Source organism: Trichoplax adhaerens, genomic scaffold, assembly GCF_000150275.1.
Source record: "Trichoplax adhaerens TRIADscaffold_4 genomic scaffold, whole genome shotgun sequence".
Lineage (NCBI taxonomy): Eukaryota > Metazoa > Placozoa > Uniplacotomia > Trichoplacea > Trichoplacidae > Trichoplax > Trichoplax adhaerens.
The window spans coordinates 4,560,916-4,581,530 of NW_002060946.1; the positions used below are offsets into that span (position 1 = coordinate 4,560,916).

The window sequence follows — 20,615 nt, forward strand, 5'->3', positions numbered from 1 at the left end:
TCTTAGAGCGGTGTGTAAAATAACTAGTATCAAGTTTTACATTGTATTGTATTAATGCAGAATTTATCCATTTAATGTTATTGTTATAGGGCGTAGAATCGCTACTAGGAGATGTTTTCGAGGGACAATATGATTTGCGTAATTCTAAAATCCGTAAGTATCTTGATGTTGAAGTTTCATTTTATCAGAATAAATAACTTAAGGCTTGTTAAGAATAGTATATACCTATAATGCTCGTTATATGGTTATAATGCTAGGGTCACATAATAGCCCTTTTGAGTAATGTTTGAATAATACAGTATATTAATCATTTGACTATCTACTTTGCATTGGAAAGAAATATCTTCTAGCAAGCCAGGGTTTTTCGCTTTTTGCATTAATTCATCTGCCAATGATGACAAGATTGTAGAATTAGCATCTGAAATTCAGGATGTAAGACCCTATGAACGATCATTTTAGCCTTTACTTACCTAAGTGGATAATCTCTATTTCTACTTAGCAAGCTCTTATTATAAACGGTAATCAATTGTAGGAAATGCTGTTATGGGTAGACAATATTAAAAGTGCAATCGAAAGGCTTCGTCAATCGGTTCGTATATCTTTTTTTGTTTGCTGTTAATCCTTGATACGCCTGAATATATCTTTTCCGGTAGCTTATAGTCAAATATCATTATCTATTCTATAATATCTAATATCCTGTATTTTGATATACGTAGAGGTATTGAGTACATTTGTCCAGTAAATAATTTACAATCATGATTGGTTACTCGCGCTATTCATTATAAAAACAATTATTTTTACGTCATGAAAGTAGCTGACTGTTCTCATATCAAATAGACTGAAATTCATACTAGAAATAAATTCTGAATTAAGATACTAGCTAGGATGGAATGTTAGAGCTATAAGTACTATTACTAAAGCGATACTAAAAGCTCCCTTCATACCGTATTTACATACACAGCAAAGAGGATTGCATTCAGGTTCCAAAATAGAGAAGAAAATGCGGATATCGCAACATTTATCTGATTTAGTAGTTTATTGTCGTCCGGCTAGATTCACTTTAGAATGTAAGTATCAGCACTCGTTTATTATGAATAATCTTAGCTTAAGATTGCAAAGAATCTGGTAGTTGATTGGTTGCAATGTATTAGTCTTCATTTGATTTTTTGTGACTATGCATTTCCTTTTAGATGGTGGTCCTTCAAATTACTATGAAATGGCTTCGTTATCGGAAACCAAGGCTGATCGATGGTGTAGCAATAAATTATCTAATCAATTCAATAAATATCCTTAATTTAAATTCTTTACAACAAGAATCTGATGAACTTTTAGAATAGTAACTAATTTAATGTGACTCTATAATATTATGTTATCGCATTAGTGGTATTTCTCCTTAATTTTTTCCTAGATATCACTTTAAACAGCTTAGCCGAATATATCCTAAAGGACAGCGAATTGATTCTTCTAATTATGACCCCCAGCCATTCTGGTGTTGTGGGTCTCAAATTGTTGCCTTGAATATACAAACACCAGGTTGATTTAGTTTAGACAAATCCATACCATTCAATTTTCGTATCTAATATTGTAATATTTTACATCTACATTATAATTTCATCTTCATAAGTTATAGCTTGGACGTATGATGTGTAAATATATTTTGTTGTAATGTTAGATCGAACCATGCAGATAAGCTATGGAAAATTCACACAAAATGGAAGGTAAAGCATACAAATTTTTGATAAAAGTTAGGACTCGAAAAGCATTTGGTTAATTACAATTATTTATATATTCATATGAACGAAATTATTTCTAGTTGTGGTTACATACTGAAGCCCTCCACTATGCTTAAAGAAAATTACGACCCATACGCGAGCCAGTTTACGGATGTGGAACCCTTAACTATTCGCATGACTATTTTAGGAGCTAGGCATTTGCCTAAAACGGGTCGAGGATACCCTTCACCGTTTGTTGAAGTAGAATGTATAGGAGTTTTCAAAGATACAAAAGAAACTACGAATAAGTTTAGGACAAAGAGGGGTAAGTTTATGTAAAGAATTTTTGTAACTCGTGATACTGCTTTATTATTCTGCTTTAAATTTAACGTATCAACTCATTTTAATATTATAAGATTATATTTAGTGTTAATAGATATCTTAGAAAGTTCTGATTATAGATTTTAATCTAAATCCTTTCAGTATGGTACGAATATAATATATTTTAACTAGAATTATGCACTTGCAATTACAATTGTTGATTGATTTTAGTGGATGAAAATGGCCTTAATCCGAGATGGAATGAAAAATTTGAATGGGATATTGCATTTCCTGAAATGGCTATGCTACGCTTTAATATTGGTGAAGATGACATGTTTGGCGATTCTAATTGCATATGCACTGCCACCATTCCTATGATGAGTATGAAAACAGGTATTTCGCATTTTCTGTTAAATCTATATGTTACTTTCTATAATTGATTAATTTTTTAAATTATCATTTCATCCAGGCTTCCGATCAATTACTTTAAGAAATGGGTATAATCATGAAATCGAGAATGCTACTTTGTTGGTCTATGTCAGTATCTTTGAATCAAAGGTATTAATGAGTATTATATAGCTTTATCTCGCGCATTAAACATATCGTACTAGCAGGTAAACTAAGAACAATCAATATACTAAATAGAGTGACGTTATTGGTTATATTGGTTATTAGGAATTAATATTGTAATTTTACTATATGAATATTTAATATGGTAGTAGTACTAAGTTAATGCAAATTGTGAAATTAATAAAGTTACTTCCATCTTGATATTGTTGAGACCTGTAAAATCTTTCGTAGTATCCATTAAAAATTACACATTTAAATTTTCCTACAGTTAGCTAAATAAGGCGATTTTAATCAATTTGAGCTATCATGCCTTGTATGGGTATCTTTTAAGTTTGTAGTTTCTTCTGTAACTTTAAGAGATGCATGACATGATACTTCCATTCAGATAGATGTCTACAGTAATACTAGTAATAGTAAATTCGCACACTACACCATACCTATAAGTGTAGATATATAATGATTTAAAATTAGAGGACTGAATAATTAAGCATTGTCTTTTAATCGTTTTAAAGGTATTCTAAATAATTATCTTTCTAATTTTGGGAAAATACTTATTTTAGAGTGCTAATACAAAGGATGAAGATCTTTATTCCGATATCTTAGACCTTAAGACTAAATCAAGAAATTTATCTGCCATAATTGCAAGAGGTTCTTCATCGTCGCTTGATACTAGAAGTCTATCCGTTTATCGTGAAGAATTAAAGACGACCGAAGAAAAGCTATCAAGCTTATGTGATAAAAGGGTGCAAAAAGTCAGGTATTTTGTCTTTAACTGTACTTACAGTTTATAGCATATTGGCTAGCTACGTTGTAATTAATGTTGGGCCTCATAATTCATGCTAATTTATTTAGGTTAAGAAGTGATCCGGTTCCAATAAAACCAGGAATTTTAAGTTCTAGATCATCGTCAGCATCGAAAGTCAAAACAGCCAAATTACAACGTTTTAATAGTGATAAATAAGGCAGTTAGTTAGCCTTTGATCCAAGTATTTCTTAAATGAAATATTCTATTCTTAAGTTGACCTTTCTGAATTAAAAAAGTAATTGGCGTCTACCTATACACTGATTCTCATCTTTAGCAAACTTTTGAATTTTTGTAAAATTTACCTTCTATAATAAATTATTGCGTTGTAAGGATCTCATTTAAGTCACGGTTAGTACTAAAATTAAATAAGTGCAGATTATAGCTTAATCCTATCGTTGTTGTATTTCAAACTTTTCTCAGATCTAAATTATATTAAGTTGGACAATTTGAATTTTATTAATCTCATTAACATTTAATGTCTTACACGTAATTCGCTAAGATACTCTTCATCAAGTATTGGATCTTATTTTTTTCCTTTGCTAATATTACGGATTACAATATTCACATTGAAGTGCACACAGCACTAATGACATCCATGTACAATATATCATTGTAACAATTGGTTATTAGGTTTTAATTTGAGATTAACAGACAACTATAACCGACTATGGTGATTACAGTGTTGTTAATTGATGCTAAGATATTCATTGCAAATCAGCGTTATGATTTATTACCCAAATTTAGGATTATAATAATGTAGATTAATGTTATGCTGCTATAAATTTATTTTATCTTCATTTTAGCAACTTGATTTTACATCTTTAGAAATCATTACAGAAAAGAATCACTCTTGAGCTTGCTTCATTACTTTAATATCAGAACTAATCAAATGATCTTGAAAGCAATGTATGAAATTTTGTCACGTTTTTTGATAGTTCAAACTTTGAAAGGAAGTTCAGAATAATAATATAGGTGTAGATATTTAATAAAGCTAGGAATTTTTTATGGTATCCGTCAAGCAGTCAATCATTCTTGTTACTGTCGCCTATATTCATTCAGACGACAGTGTTATTAGTATCAAAAAATTTTAGCATTTTAATAGTTAGAATATTAAAACAATTGTATAATCATTCTCGATTAAGAGGCGTTTAGCTTCAAAAACAGAATGACTTAATCTCCCATCATATAATTATTTAGTTACAGATTCTTTAGGAAAGAAAGCATGATATTTACGTTGATATTTAAATACCAATCTATTGCTCATAGATTAACTATAGTAACGTAAATTAGGCTTGAACATGGTTTACTAAAGATGCAATCTAACAATATGCTAAAATGTATTGCATTATTAGCTATATTAGTATGATCATGGCCTATTTGTATATATTACTTATGCCACCATTTTCAATACTCATTCTATTTTATGCATATAGATGTAATGGAACAAGTAATAAAATCAACATCAGTTTATGTATAAAAGCCACGAATATCAAGATAGCTTATCCTAGGAACCTCTCTAGGGTTTCTAGCTTATCCTAGGCTGGACTGTCATCAAAATACCTTTGCTTGCCTTATACACAAACAGAATACGCATATCAATCTAGGCTTTGCAAAAGCAAAAATCTTAAAGTCTATCTTGTCAAGTGCCATATAGTCGTGACTTAATAGCTTCATCTTTTTGAATATTATACATCATAAAATCTATTAGAATTTATCATATATGTAGAATAATCAACATCATGGAAGTCAATATCAGACTCTTTTTTGACGCGCTCGCTAGCAGAAAATAAAATGATTAGCTAGTATACAGCATGGAAAATATTACGAAGATGAGTAAGCAATGCAATCAATAAAAACCTTATACATGTAGATAAACAAAATCCATACATTGCATCATAATCATAATTTGGCATAGGAGAATATCGCTAGCAAGAATCCCTGTAGAAACATGTTTAATTCCTTAAGCGATGACGATTATTATTAGCTAGCAAGTGGCTTGCTTGCAAGTACCACACCGTTATCGATTTAAGATTTAGCTACTATGGCTTAGCATTTTTCTGATTGCTGAATTCCTGCTCTAATTCAGAGAAATTATAACCGGTAATTAACATTAATAAATCTTTATGCTGAATAACTTCAGGGTGGAATAAGTACGGCTTATTGAAAATGATGACATTGGAAAACATGCGATCGGCAGTGGGTAATTTGACATCGTTAGGTGTAAATTCGATCTTCTTTCTTCTTGCCAATAAAGTGTAGGTCTCCATCATGTACTTGGTTCCAGTAGGATTAGAATAAGCTTGCAATACATAGCGTTTGCTAAACCAGTGCAACAATACCGTAGTTGCTACGCTAACGGATATCAATGCACTAGAAATCATAATTTTAGCTGTGATCGAGATCGATTTCTTACCATTATAGGCTAGAATTGGAGTTCCAACGATGGTCGCTGCACAGGTGCTCAATGAGAATATCTTGAGTAATCGGACTGAAGCTGCAAGAGGACCTCGATAGACAAGCTCTGATTTATTCCATTGATTGCTAGCATACCTTTTACTGACAGCTCTATAGGTTTGTGGAAATGGAAGAGTCATCGATACACGAATATGTTGAACAGCTCGATTATAAAAGTATCTTGCAGCCATTTTGGATGGGCTTGTTGCGTGGCTGAGGTTACCAATGCCAACCTGTACAGCAACAGGATACTACACAATCCATGCCAGTTTTTTAGTTGTACAGTATAGAGAGGAAAACCTATTTCTTGTCTCTCTATCATATAACTCTACTTGGACCTAGAAATCTGACAGACAGACAGAAACCCTCGTACACCGTACAGTGTACAGTGTACAATACATTGCACTTACAGTACAGACACAATACTATGTACTGTAAACCTTTCTGCACTCGAGGATCACTCCAATCGACTGCTGCAGTGAATAGAGAAATTGCTATATAGTGTACCATACAGGGGGTTAATTTAAGTCAATATACTGTATGAAAGTTATAAAGTAACACCGTAGCCACAATTTACTGCATTGTCATCCTCTTTTCAACATGGCGGCGTCGTCGTTAGCAAAGTCCTACCGAAATCGCTCTGCGATTGATTTTATTAAAACTACTTCCAAACGAAAGGAAGATGAAATGATAGAGGATGAACTTAGGACACATTTGTCGAAAGAATTATCCTTTCAAGTTCCTCCTATGGATGTAAGTTAGCATTTATTGACCGATTACCTTAGCCGATTGGTGTATGGTTAACCGGTTATCATTTACTTTTTCCAATTTCGCTTTCTAATATAGAGAAGAATCATCTAATTTATCCTTACCCTGACTTGATAGATGCATATACTTGTGTAGAGCTTACATTTTATACGTAGTTATGACACTAATAAGGATTCATGCTAAAAATTTCAAGTGATGCCAGTTAGTTAAAATAAGTGAAGAATACTATTTCATCAGCATGACGTTTTGTTTTTTATATTCCTCTAGCCTCAAGTTTTTCTAAAATCGATCAATGAAAGGGAAAATGGTGTTAAAATACAATTTCTACATGGTACAACAACCTTAGCTTTTAAATTTAAAAATGGTGTCATTGTTGCTGCAGATTCTCGTGCATCAATGGGCTCTTATATCGGTAAATGGCAATCAATTTTACTTGCAAGTTTGATCATTTCGAAATTGATTGTGGAAATGATGGAATAAACATCTAGAAGCTAATGAATCGAATGATGTGATAACACTTCTTCTTCTCCTTCTTCTTCTTAGGCTCGCAAACTGTCAAGAAAGTTATCGAAATTAACCCCTATTTATTAGGTACGATGGCTGGAGGTGCAGCTGATTGTTCATTCTGGGAACGTGTTCTTGCTGAGCGATGCAGAGTTTATGAATTACGCAATAAAGAGAGGATATCTGTTGCTGCTGCATCGAAACTCCTTGCTAACATGGTCTATTATTATAAAGGAATGGGTCTCTCAATGGTTAGTAAAATACTATCATCCATAGTTTCGCTCTTTATAGGAAGTGATCATTTCTTGCACTCTTTTCCAATGTTATTCATGTAGGGTACCATGATTTGTGGTTGGGACAAAAGGGTAAGCAAGCTTTTCTACAACGTAGAATAAAATGATATTTGTACCTAGAGAGTATTCCTGAATCATGGAATGGTAGAGCAGCTCCTAACTCTTAAAACTAGTTTAAAATTGTTTCATTTTCATTCAATTTATAGGGACCAGGACTGTATTATGTCGATAGTGATGGTACAAGAATGACTAATTACATGTTTTCAGTTGGCTCTGGATCTACTTATGCTTATGGTATCTTAGATAGTGGATTTAAACATGATCTAGAAGATGAAGAAGCATATGATCTGGCTAGAAGAGCAATCTTTCACGCTACTCATCGTGATGCTTATAGTGGAGGCTCCGTAAATTGTAAGTAATCATTTCCTTTAAATTTTGAATTATGTATCCCAATTTTGCCCATATCGGAATGTACGTATAGTGCGTTATATTACCGTTAACGCTAGCAATAGCATTAACGTTGTTGCGTTATATCAATTTTTATCATTAAAAGATGAAGTTCTCTATGCATAGTATATACTGCTACTTACGTAGTTGTTACTGAACGATTTAATGCAGCAATTCTAATATTCTATACGCGGTTGGTCTTTCCTTTTAATAGTATATCATGTCAAAGAAACCGGTTGGGTAAAAATTTCCCGGGATGACGTTGGCCCATTATATTATCAGTATAAAGACGCTCAGTAATCGATTACGTTTAATCACAAGTAATATGATGTTTCATAAACTCTATTCTATTTCTTTATTAATGTTTTTACTGTATACCAGGTAAATTACGATTTAGCTAATGTTGTAGATATCTTCATTCATGATGATACATTCACAAGTTATTCGTATCTACCTGATGATTATTATAAATAAGTTTTCATTGTTGTGACATAACTACTTCGGACGTGTTCTATGTGTCGTGATGGAACATGTAATTGCTAAAACCACCCAGTATAGTAGTAATTAAATTGAATAAAGACTCTGGTTTGTTTATTGCTTAATCAAATATAAAAATTGTACAATTTGTCGAGTTAACGACTACAGCAATACGTAACGTTTTCGAAGCATCATCTATCTGTACATGTTAACAGTCTGTAAGATTAGAAAGGATAACGTGTGTACATGGATTCAGGAAAAGGTGCAATGTCGCAACATCACTGATCAAGTCCTGCGATTACGTCTTTCTAATGATCTTAACGCATGCGATTGCCACATACAGAATAATTTAGCAGTTTCCTATTTATACATAAAATGTCACTATATACAGTACGAACATTTCTATAGATAATACAGATTAGACTAATTCTACACCGTATAACAAACACCAAATGGTCTCATTACATCATATAAAAATGGATTAAAGAAAAGAAATATAATTTTCTAGAGGGAAGAATATACGTATTATCATCGCGACAAATCTTCCTTTGTTGCACCAACTTTTTTAGGTAATTTCTTATTGGTACTATCTTCTACTTCCTTGGCTTTATAATAATGAGGAGCAACTTCTAAAAGCCACATACCTTCGATTTCAATAACCTACAAATTTCGTCACAACAATAGTCTTTAATTATAAAAGCAATAACGCATTAAACTTAGAATTGAACTAAATTGGTAGAAAGGTCTATATCACCCTCTAATGGTTTCTGACCTGTCGCATATATTCCTTTGTGGTCAATACAAGTTCATGGTAAATTAGCCAACGCGGCTGTTCCTGAAATAATGAGCTATTTGGATGAATCATTACTGTATGCTGATGTTTTACAGTTTTATATTGTCCATTCTTGGACAATTTAGCAGTATTATAAAAGAAGCCAGCCGTTACAGCCTAAAATAAAAATGTACGAATAAGATTAGATCATTACGAAATACAAAGATTAAAAAAGACTACTTTTGTTTCAATGGATACCTTTCTAATATCGACTGTTTCATGAGGATTAGATATCAGTTCTAACTCGACCCTTTCACATAATCCTTCTAGTTGTTCCCTTACATCGCGCGCACGCTTCATTGATCGATGCTGGATAAAATTCTCGAAACACCATTGCGTTGAATAGTTTGTCTCATACCACTAAAATATCACATAGAATATATTTAATAATTTGCATTTCTAATTTATTGCATCACTACTTGCACATTAATAGTAGTTATAACCTGATTATATACATTCAACAAGGTGAGGTGATCTCCTGCTCGATCGAAAAAATTTCTTCTTGCATTATCAGCATGTATAACTTTATCCTGTACGGAAAATCTGGTTAATTGGTGCATGTACACAGATGACGCTATCGATTTTAGTCATAAGAGTGAGTTCTGTGGCAATTACATACCTTCGGTCTATAGAAGACGGCATTGTTTGCAGATAGCATGGCAGCAATTGTTATAATTTCGGCACTACATTTGTATTGTTCGGAAGCTAATATCATCTTTGACAACATCGGGTCAACTGGGAATTCAGCCATTCGTCTTCCCAACTAGAGAAATTTTAAAATTTCATAAAATTGCAAACAGTTTCGATAATGTAGCATATATGTAGTCTTTCTCTGTAAGGTACCTTTGTTAATTCGCCCATATGATTTAAAGCACCCATTGCGTATAATTGTTCAAGTGCTAATACAAGCGATTCCGCAGGTGGTGGATCCATAAAGTCGAAGTGAATTAGATCGTTAATACCCAAACTTTTTAAAAGAAGGACGACGTTGCCCAAGTTTGTTCTTTGGATCTATTGATGACAATATTTCAGACGAGCAAATACGCATAAAGACATACACTATATATTAGAGCCTTTAATAGGCAGAACACAGCCAATAAATGTTAACCTCAGGTATGGTATTTTCTTCAAGTTCATTTTTATAAGCCCAAGCAGTGTATAATCTAAAACATTTCCCGGGTGCAACTCTACCAGCTCGCCCAGCTCTTTGATTTGAAGCAGCCTTAACAATGACAAAAACACCGAATCATTAACGCTTATATACTAATATGAGGATACTGAATCATTACATTAATTTTAACTCTTACCTTGGAAATAGGAACAACAATTAATGATTCCATACTGGTCCGTGGATTATAACTCTTTTGCTTACAAAATCCAGGATCAATTACATAGACAATGCCATCAATAGTTAACGAGGTTTCAGCAATATTAGTTGCTAGTATAACCTAATCCAAGCGAGTAGTAATAAAAAAAATTACGTAAAATTAGTATTATTTTATTCAATCCATTGTGTCGTCAAAACACATTACAAACTTTTCGAGCGTCAGGAGGAGTAGGTTCAAATATTTTAGCTTGCATATCAGAAGGGAGATTGGCATAGATTGGGAGTAGGATAAGCTCACGAATTCTTGACCCAAACTTTCTCACTCTTTCCTTTATATTAAATTAATCAATATACGTGAATCAATTATTCGTAAAAATTGAATACTCAATACAAAAATTACTATTTTACTTGCAAAGCTTCATAAGCAGTTTCAATCTCTTCTTGGCCAGTTAAAAATACCTACATAATACCAATTATAATAGCTTACTATTAGGGTTCCGTTTGATAGATTAAATATGACAACATAATATCCACGTATCAGTCAAAAATTATATAATTTTTTACCAAAATATCTCCCGTGGGTTGAGATACATGAATCTGCAGGACAGTTACCACACAAGCATCAAGATAATCGGCCTCTGGAGCCTACAATATCATAATAATCGCTGTCACTTTTATCACTTATTATTAAACTGAGGTGGTATCCCTATTTTTTTAATTTACCTTTGTATAATAAATATCAACAGGAAATCGTCGACCAGGAATACGAAAAATTGGCGCATCATCAAAAAACTACAGCGCAATTGGGCAGATTAGTTAATCTAGCATTTTTTAATTTAAATTATGATTTTATCTCATCAACATCAATTCTATAGCTGTTTGACGTACATGCGAAAACTTTTCTGCGTCCAAGGTTGCACTAGATATCAGTAATTTAAGATCAGGTCGGAAACGTGCAATATCTTTCACCAAACCAAATAGTACATCAGTATGTAAAGTTCTTTCGTGAGCCTCGTCAATCATCATTACTGAATAGCTAGCAAGATCGGGCTCGCCAAGAAATTCACGTAACAGCATTCCATCTGTCATGTACTATCATTGAAAATTTACCAAATCAGCATTAAGCGTATAATCTATAAGTAACGTAGTATATTTACGGCAACAACACAACAATAACCTTAATAACAGTCCGATCCGATGTATAATCTTCGAAACGAATGCTATATCCCACTTCGTTTCCTATTTTTTTCCCTATTTCTTCTGAAACACGCGCTGCAACGCTCATAGCGGCTACACGACGTGGCTGTGTGCAGCCAATTTTTTGACCGTCTTTGGTGTAACCTGCTTCATATAAATACTGAGGAATCTGAGTTGTTTTACCAGAACCTGTTTCTCCTTCGATGATTAAAACCTAGATTATATGCATGATATGATTAACAAGAAATTATTTACGTTAGCGAGTGTTATTTTATACTACACATTTACATCACACAAAGATGATTGATTAACTGTTTTACCTGATGTTCTGCAATTGCTTCCAATAACTGTTCGCGGAATGGATATATAGGTAGGCTTTTTCTTGTTTCTTGTATGGTCATTCGTTTTACTTCAAGCTCAGACATTTCAGATTTGTTAGCCTCTACATTTGCACCTGGAATATGTTCAGCTAAAGCAAATTCAACTTGTTCATCCATTAAGAACTCATATTGATCTTGTTTATGATAGGTCTCCGCATCACGTGCACCAAATTTTAAATTAGCTACGTTAAGTCTTCCTTCCTCCCAGCGTTTTTGTTCAGCGTTTACTTCATACTGGATATAAATAACGATTATCAATTAATGAGCCTGAAGTAGTAGTATTGTAATTCAATCTTAATTGCAATCTTAGCAGCGTCATTACCTCATCAGGCACTGGTTCTTCGTAATATTTTGATGGTTGCTACATAATAATCATGATACGAAAATTACTTATCAACATGGCAAGCGTATTAACCTTTTAAGCTTTAGGTAGTACATTTGTTAAAAAATTTGATCTTCAGAAATTAAAGGTCTAATGGAACTCACCACATTTCCCTTCGGCATTTCATAACGTTGTACCTTAGTCATTTCTTCCGTCTAGTAGTATAATTATAAGGTAAATGGGTAAGTAACTAGGAGTTTAGGTTAGAGTATACAGTTAATAAAACATTTTTTAAATCGTACTTTTGTGTATTCTTTGGCTAATTTATAAACAGTTTTGCGGTATTCCCTATCCTTTTTTTCTTTATAGCTTAGTCTATATGTCACATGGTAAAGAAATAAAATCTATTCTCAGAGCGCTAAAAATAACTATAGTAGTTGTTAAGGAGCCAACTTACTCGCTTTCTTCAAATAAGTATTCATCATCTTCAATGTCCAATCTAAGATCATCTAATTTTTCTTGGTGGCGTTTATCTACGTACTGACGCCGCGATTCTTTCCTTAATTGAGGTAACTATAAGTTCATATACAGTAATATAAGAAAATTGATTAAGCTGTCGATTTTGTTTAAAGATAAATTTAGCACACGATTAGAAATAGAAAGATATTGTAGTGTCTATACATGTACGGTACATGACATCAATTTCATCATTACAGTTGACAATACTAAAAAAATGTTTTAAATCATGTTATCGAATTTCTTAGCTCACCAGTTTTCTACGTTCTTCTTCATCCATTTCTAATCGTTTCTTTGCTTCTTCAAAAATCTACAGTAAGAATATCATGGATGACTTAGCTATTCTTGTAAAGTATACAGTATATACAGTACAAGATGATGTAGTAATTTTATTACCTTTTTATCGCCTTTCTCTGTTGGTTTATTAGTTTTTTCTTGATCTCGTTGTTTCATCCGTTTGACTAGTTCATCTCTTTCTTTAATGTCAAGTATTCTTTCCTTTTCAGCAACCTCCCATTCTTCCTCAGATTCTTCCTGTACATCTTTACTGCGTCTATCAATTGGAGTATTTGGTATTCAGTAGTATGAACAGAAAGTAACAACCATTGCCACTGTATTAACAAATTGGCATAGCTCTAATTTATACTGTACATATACGTCAAAGTAAAGTACACAAGTAAATACGTCTTACTCATACCGCAAATTTATGCTTTATGATGAAACTACTGGTGTATAATAAGACTAGAATTGGCAAATTTGCAAAGAAAGTTGAAGCGATGACATAGCATTGCATACGAATTAGCCAAACTATCAACACCTAGTGATATTTATCATCTACTCAATTTTGATACAACAGCTACATTATAATATAAGCGTAGTTACTTTAATTGAGATTTGACTGTTCAATAACGATTACATTATTAGTACTCAATGCAAGCAATTGCAATAGTATGTACTTTGCCTCAGCCATTCGATTATAATTATTATCATCGTCATCGTCTTCCCATTTGCTTTCCCTGATATGTTTTCTCTTTTTCTCTTTTTTTGTTTTCTTGGCAGAATTTTGATGCGATGTTACATCATCATCGCTATCTGATAGTAGCTTATAACTCATATTGCGTTTTTGAAGTTGTAATGCCTGTTGTTCTTTCATTCGAGCAGGATTGATTGCCGGAGCTGATTGATGAGGTACTTTATCCCACAATTGATTTGCAAAATCGATTACTTTATTATTGACCGTAATAGCACCAGTATCACGTAATTTATCAACATAATCGTTGATGGATTGGGATTTTTTAGCTAAGCCAACGACAAATTCAGCAATATTTCTATCAGAAATACCGATGACATCGTGTAGTTCATCAGATACCCAACGAACAAGGTTACTCGAGCTCGCCATTTTGGACAAGACGGTTGGCAGTTGCTTAGTGGCGCAGCGTCGACTTCCTTTCTTATAGTGTAGCTCACAGTACAGTACAGTACAGTACTGTACTGTATTACCATGACAGTACAGTGTACAGTACAAGGCAGTGTCCGTACTGTGCACTGTACACTGTACTGTACTGTACCCTTCGCTACAGTTCCCACTAGCTGTACAGTACAGTACTAGTCAGTACTGTAAGACCGGCTGGTGACATTACTTTTGCTAGCGATTGTTTTCTACACTCAGTCATCACTCACAGGCTTCAGATTATGGCAAGGGTAACGTACAATATAGCGTTGACAGCGATAGTGTACCATATAGTACTGCACCGAATCCAGAACAATCTTCAATGCTCCATCACTTGCAATACGATTCTCTTGCAAAAATAATGTCGCTAGAGTCAGAAGCTACTCGGTGAAAGAAAATACTGTACTGTACACTGTACAGTACTGTACTGTACACTGTACAGTACTGTACTGTACTTTAGCCGATCATTAGTAACTCATAGGAACGGAAAAAAGACTCGCCGCTAAACGACCGCTTGCTGTCTGTCCGTCCACCAGCAACGTTCTTTCTCTCATGATATTGCCATGATTGAATATTCAATCACACTGACTAGATCATCAGTAAAAGTGGCATAATAAATCTTTGATTATTACAACTTGAACTTGAAGTGAGTCATCAATCTGGTTGTTAGTGATTGTAAAAATTTTAATTTTTACTTCTGTCGCAGCTGCCATGCCATTTATTGCTTACGACGGTAGCTACATATTTTGAAGAGCGTGATGTGGTACAGAATCGTTTCAACGTATTTTATATAGTTCTTAACGCATGCGTTAGCTCACGTACGCGCACGCTAATGTACAGCATATAGGAAGCGAGTAGATGGTATACATCATATACTGTCTATAACGTTTATTGCATGTATATTCCTAATAACTCACGCAGTATTTTAAATATTTTTGAATATATAACACTAGATCAGTCTCTATTAAATATGTTTCAAGTTCTTCAAATAAAATTAAAGTCAGTTCAACATAGTTATTTACAAAATTGAATGCGTCAACAGTTGTGAAATGTCTTTAGTAGAGGGTCGTAAACGCTTGGCACATGCAAGTATAGAAACGTACAGAATGGTAATATAAACTAAAAGCGTACTGTAAGGCGCTAGCAACCATTGCATAGGAGATCCGCTCCTATCCGTTAGATAGGTGTACTGCAGTTCTTGATTTATTTTAGTCATTCCGATGCAGGGATTACTGTACTACAGTAAAGAAAAGCTACGGTAGTATCCACTAACCAGTATAGTATATAGCACGCAAAGTATAACGAGCGAGGGATCTACTAGGAGACAGAATATTACCTATTTCTAGGCACTTTTTACTTAGTGAGAGGAGTAAAAAACAGTAACTATAGTACGCATTAAATAAAGTCCATATGACAAAAATTCCGCCTATACGACTATAGTTTTTATCCGCTATACAGTATAGGCGTATTGCAGTTCTTGATTCATTTTAGCCATTCCAATGCATGAACTACAGTACTAAAGAAAAGCTACGGTAGTATCCACTAGGCCACTACTCAGTAAAGTATATAGCACGCAAAGTACTGTATAATGAGCGAAGGGTCCACTAGTCGACAGAATATTGCCTATTTCTAGGCACTTTTTACTTGGTGAGAGGAGTAAAACAGCAACTATAGTACGCACTAAATGAAGTCAATATGACAAAAATTCTACCTATACGCCTATAACTCTTATCCGCTATACAGGTGTATAGCAGTTCTTGATTCGTTTTAGTCATTCCCATACTTAGTATAGTATATAGCACGCGAAGTATAATAAACGAAGAGTCCACTAGTCGACAGAATATTGCCTATTTCTGGGCTTTTTTTACTTGGTGAGAGGAGTAAAATAGTAACTATAGTACGCACTAAATGAAGTCAATATGACAAATATTCTGCCTATACGCCTATAGCTCTTATCCGCTATAGGCGTACTATTGTTGATTGTTGATTCATTTTGATCATCTTGATTCTTGATTCATTCATTCATTTGATTCATTTGCTGTAGTACCCACTACCCAGTGCAGTATATAGCACGCGAAGTGTAACGAGCCAAGGGTCTACTAGTAGACATAATATTGCCTATTTCTAGGCATTTTTTACTTGGTGAGAGGAGCAAAACAGCAACTACACACCAAACGAAGTCAATATGACAAAACTTGGAAAAATTTTGTACTAGCACCCCCTCGTCTTGAGTCTTTATTTTAGGGTCTCATTTTATGAATAGCAAATGTGCATTACAGGGATAAAATGGGATTGAGAAAGGAGCATTTCTTTAACGGATATTGTCGCTATCCGTCAGTAGACAATGATAGTAATTAGTAATTTTATAGACGTACGTATGGATGTAGGGTTAGGGACTCCCAACATTAGCAACGCTGCACAACACCTTCCCATTTAGATTACTATTCGTGCTAATGAAGGGGCACATCTGTTCATATCACGTAGTTTTTGTCATCGGCAGTGCGTCTAAAATGATCGTTGGATTTGACGTATAACTGTAACACCAATAAATTACTAGAGAAATTTATTCTACTGCAGACATGATGACAAGCTTGTCAGTCCATATTAAGATGCTTTTTTTATACAATATCGTAGAATTCCTAGAAAAACTTGATTGATGGCCTTCGATCGATTGATTCTGGCACTTGAGATCAATTTATCTGTCGGCAATTGTAAACTCTTCAAATAGGATGACTATAGTATAACAAGTTTAAAGTTGTATCACCTATCCAAAATCCTTTTTACGCCTGGAATAATCGAATAATAACAGTCATGCTTGACACTGTACGCGATAAATTCCAAGACTTTCCTTCACCGTCACTTTCTGTCATGGAGTTTGCCTTGATCAGTCTGACTGTATTAATTAAGGAATAATTTTATCGCCTATGTCAAGCGATAATGATCCTAATTCATTCTAATTCGCGTCTAATCTGTGTCGAAGGCTTGCTTAAAATAAGCACACATTAGATGATGAATATTGGTACAATATTGGACGGAATGAATAAAATCAATCAGTTAAGACCCTGATTATTAAATCAAATTAATAATTCGTATTGACATAAAACTTGGGGCAGGATAGGCAATATTGACTTCCAGAATAGACGCACGCTAAATCGCTCATACAATTAAAACCGATCACGTAAGATTGGGCCATTATAAATGGTTAATTATTGACATAAAACTCCCAAAAGGATATACAGTATTTACTGTTAGCAATATTCCGATTGGCTGTGACTGTCCCTGATTCTTATCTTACCAATGAAAGAGCGACCACATTATCGGTTGCAGATGCTCCAAGTCTGTTTTAATGATGATAAACCTCTAGCATATTGGCAGATTGGCGTATACAGTACAGTAATAAACTATGCGTATCTAGTCCAGTAGGGTCAAGACAAGTCATGGCCTATTTATAATAATAATTACGCTAAAGCGTTTTTATTTTGAAATGTAATTACTTTATTACCCACCATATCTTCCGTTGAAATCATCAAAGAGAGCCTTTTTAACCCCCATTTTACCGACAAAGAACCGTAATGTCAACTTTTAGCATTGTTTCGTTCTTGATACGGCACGCTACAAGAATATCGATTTAACATTTCTGATTACTGCCGGTGACTACACTAGTCCTAACACCCTACCTGTCCCTATTTGCCCCTTCTTGTCATTTCTCTTTTACTATCCTATGTTGTTAAGTAGTCCAATAACAACACAACAACTTGCCCGTTGTTATAACAAATCTAAAGATTATACGAAGGAGAAAAAATATGGTGCTGATTTGTCCATACTATTATTACGCGCAGTAGGTAGCCACAGCGATTCTAAGCGCTAGATCCCTTCCAATCTAAAGTAGAAACTATAAAGCAATAGATATTCTATCAAACTCATGGCAGTGAGTAGAACACATTCCTATTGCTGTACCATTTCGTATCTTGCTGAAAAGAATAAGCTTGAAGGGCTTTTTATGTCAACAATAAATTGCTTTCTATTATCCATCTTGATTACATAAGTGGCATCTACGCATTAACAATCGTGCGAGCACAAATAAAGTATTATTGCAGTTGGATAGAGTACAATTACTTGAATGAGAAAGAATTTTATCCTTTCATACTAACATCAACTTGTGTCAATTTTATAGATTATCATCCATACCCCTCGATTCATTGGCTTGATGCCTAGAAAGTAGCTTGGACTCCCCCCGTATGAAGGAGGAACAAACAGCGAGTTTAAAGACTTATTTCATTAGCAAGTTTGGTAGTCGACAGGAAGAGACTTACACATACACCCATCCATAAAATTAAGAAGAAAAAAAAATTCCAATTCATCGACGTAATACAACGTCAGCGATCGGTAAGTTCTACTATAGCCAATCCTCATACACTATTCCAACGATAGTATAGTAATATAGTTAATGAGATTTATTATCTAAGCAGATTCATATCATACCATTTAATTGATTAATAATCCGCTTTCTCACCAGGAATCCATTATCACTTTACTACTGTACTCTCAACATAGCCATCGTCAGCGACTGTCGTCAAAAAAATATATTTTTTCAACTCTGGACAAACCGATCAAAGTTATCATGCTGTATTAATGGTTTATCGATCTCAATCGATCGATCCAGCTATAAATTGATTATTTAATATTCATCCTTATTGCATTGAATGAAACCATCTTCAAATCATGTCGAACGATGTAAGTACTCTATACATAGATTGATCAATCATGCAAATGGTACGCTTATTGTTTCAAGATTAAAAATGAGATCATTCTCATTGTATCATTATAATCTGACATTGACGAATGGAGATTAACATCTTCACTTTCTTCCTATGTCTTCAATCTTGCATCATTATTCAATTGAAGCCATCTTGAAGATATTTAATCAAATCATTTTCTTATTTATCATCGATTTAAAACGTATTAATCTATCATTATCATGTTGTCGATATCAACTTATGCGTCTATGGCGATCAGTACTATTGAATCATAGCAATCGGCGTAAAGCAAAGCTCTTTCTTTAAACGAAACCCTATTCTAGACTTAAATTCATCTTTTTCCTTCTTTTACATCATGATTTATCACCCTCTTATCGTATAAGATAGATCTTATCAAGATGATGCTCACATTTTATTGCAATAGATAAATAATAAGGTAAAAATTTGATAAAGATAATTAACTCTTAATAAGATCTTCAATTCAATCTAGAGATCTTTAGTACGACATCTTTCTTTTCTCAACGTTAGTATTTTGAGGAATTAATAGCATGACAATTTAGATATCAGGACTAATGTTAACGAAATGAATTTAAATTGGGAGTGTATACCAGTCCTTAATTAAAAACGTAGATGTCCTTTTCTAATCGCAAAAATAATAGTACATAGCATCAAGAGATAAATACAAAAACAATAACCAAATCAATAGTTTTTAATCTACACTGCAAGTCCTTGAACAGCCACAAGACAAACACGAATGCTTTTGAAGTAATCAATGTATGGAAAGGTAGAGTAACGATTCAATAGCATTAAAATATAGCTGGCATCAATTAACATCAATACACTATATCAGATAATGTAATGAATTCTTGGTGAAAATCGTCGTATAAATCATCACCGGCAATCCTTTAGGACCAGAATTAACAAATTGATATTCTCGATTCTTTTTCAAAACATATTTCTCTCTTCATTCACCTAAAACAAGACATTGAAGATCAACGGTAGACATGTTTATTTCATTATCATGATTAAAAGCTGCAATATCAGTTTGTCTAAAGTTATACCCTGCAGGCAACTGTATTGTAATAACTTTTAGGCGCCATTAAAGTTTCTAAAGTAAATGGGATAAATATAATAGATAATATCCCTGCATTGATTCAGTCCTTAGTAGTTTTTGTTAAGCATATTTTTATATAGTATTCAATAAATTTTATACCCCATCTTTAAATTAAATCTATTTTATTAGCATTGACCAATGACCCGACCCTTAGAACAGTTTAGCAATGAATGGACTTGAATTCTTTAGTCATCATTGATACATTTTTCCAATTTTATAGAAATCATAACGGCACAAAGAAATGCCGGTTTTAACTAGACTAGGCTGAATCAGGTGTTGAATGTTGACTATCGACAATTGAATAGTATTTTTACAAATTTTTAATAATTTCATATTAATCTCCAGAGAAAAGATATTATTATCGACATG

The 20,615-nt window shown here is 33.6% G+C and overlaps 3 protein-coding genes across 3 annotated transcripts; 1 reads left to right on the forward strand and 2 right to left on the reverse strand.

Annotated features, from left to right (window-relative positions):
- Positions 1-5,498: 5,498 nt before the first annotated feature.
- On the reverse strand, positions 5,499-5,924 carry TRIADDRAFT_6574 (uncharacterized protein; the record flags this gene model as incomplete). Its single annotated transcript, XM_002112019.1, has 1 exon — positions 5,499-5,924. A coding segment is annotated over one exon (426 nt), but the record flags the coding sequence as incomplete, so codon positions are not given.
- Positions 5,925-6,462: 538 nt separating this feature from the next.
- TRIADDRAFT_55706 (uncharacterized protein) lies at positions 6,463-8,174 on the forward strand (the record flags this gene model as incomplete). Its single annotated transcript, XM_002111522.1, has 6 exons — positions 6,463-6,615; positions 6,898-7,042; positions 7,174-7,385; positions 7,470-7,499; positions 7,634-7,838; positions 8,089-8,174. The coding sequence occupies 6 exons, from the start codon at positions 6,463-6,465 to the stop codon at positions 8,172-8,174; spliced, it is 831 nt and encodes a 276-aa protein (XP_002111558.1).
- A 5,634-nt stretch (positions 8,175-13,808) lies between these two features.
- Positions 13,809-14,324, reverse strand: TRIADDRAFT_24602 (uncharacterized protein; the record flags this gene model as incomplete). Its single annotated transcript, XM_002112020.1, has 1 exon — positions 13,809-14,324. One exon carries the CDS (start codon positions 14,322-14,324, stop codon positions 13,809-13,811), a length of 516 nt encoding a protein of 171 aa, XP_002112056.1.
- Between the last annotated feature and the right edge of the window lie 6,291 nt (positions 14,325-20,615).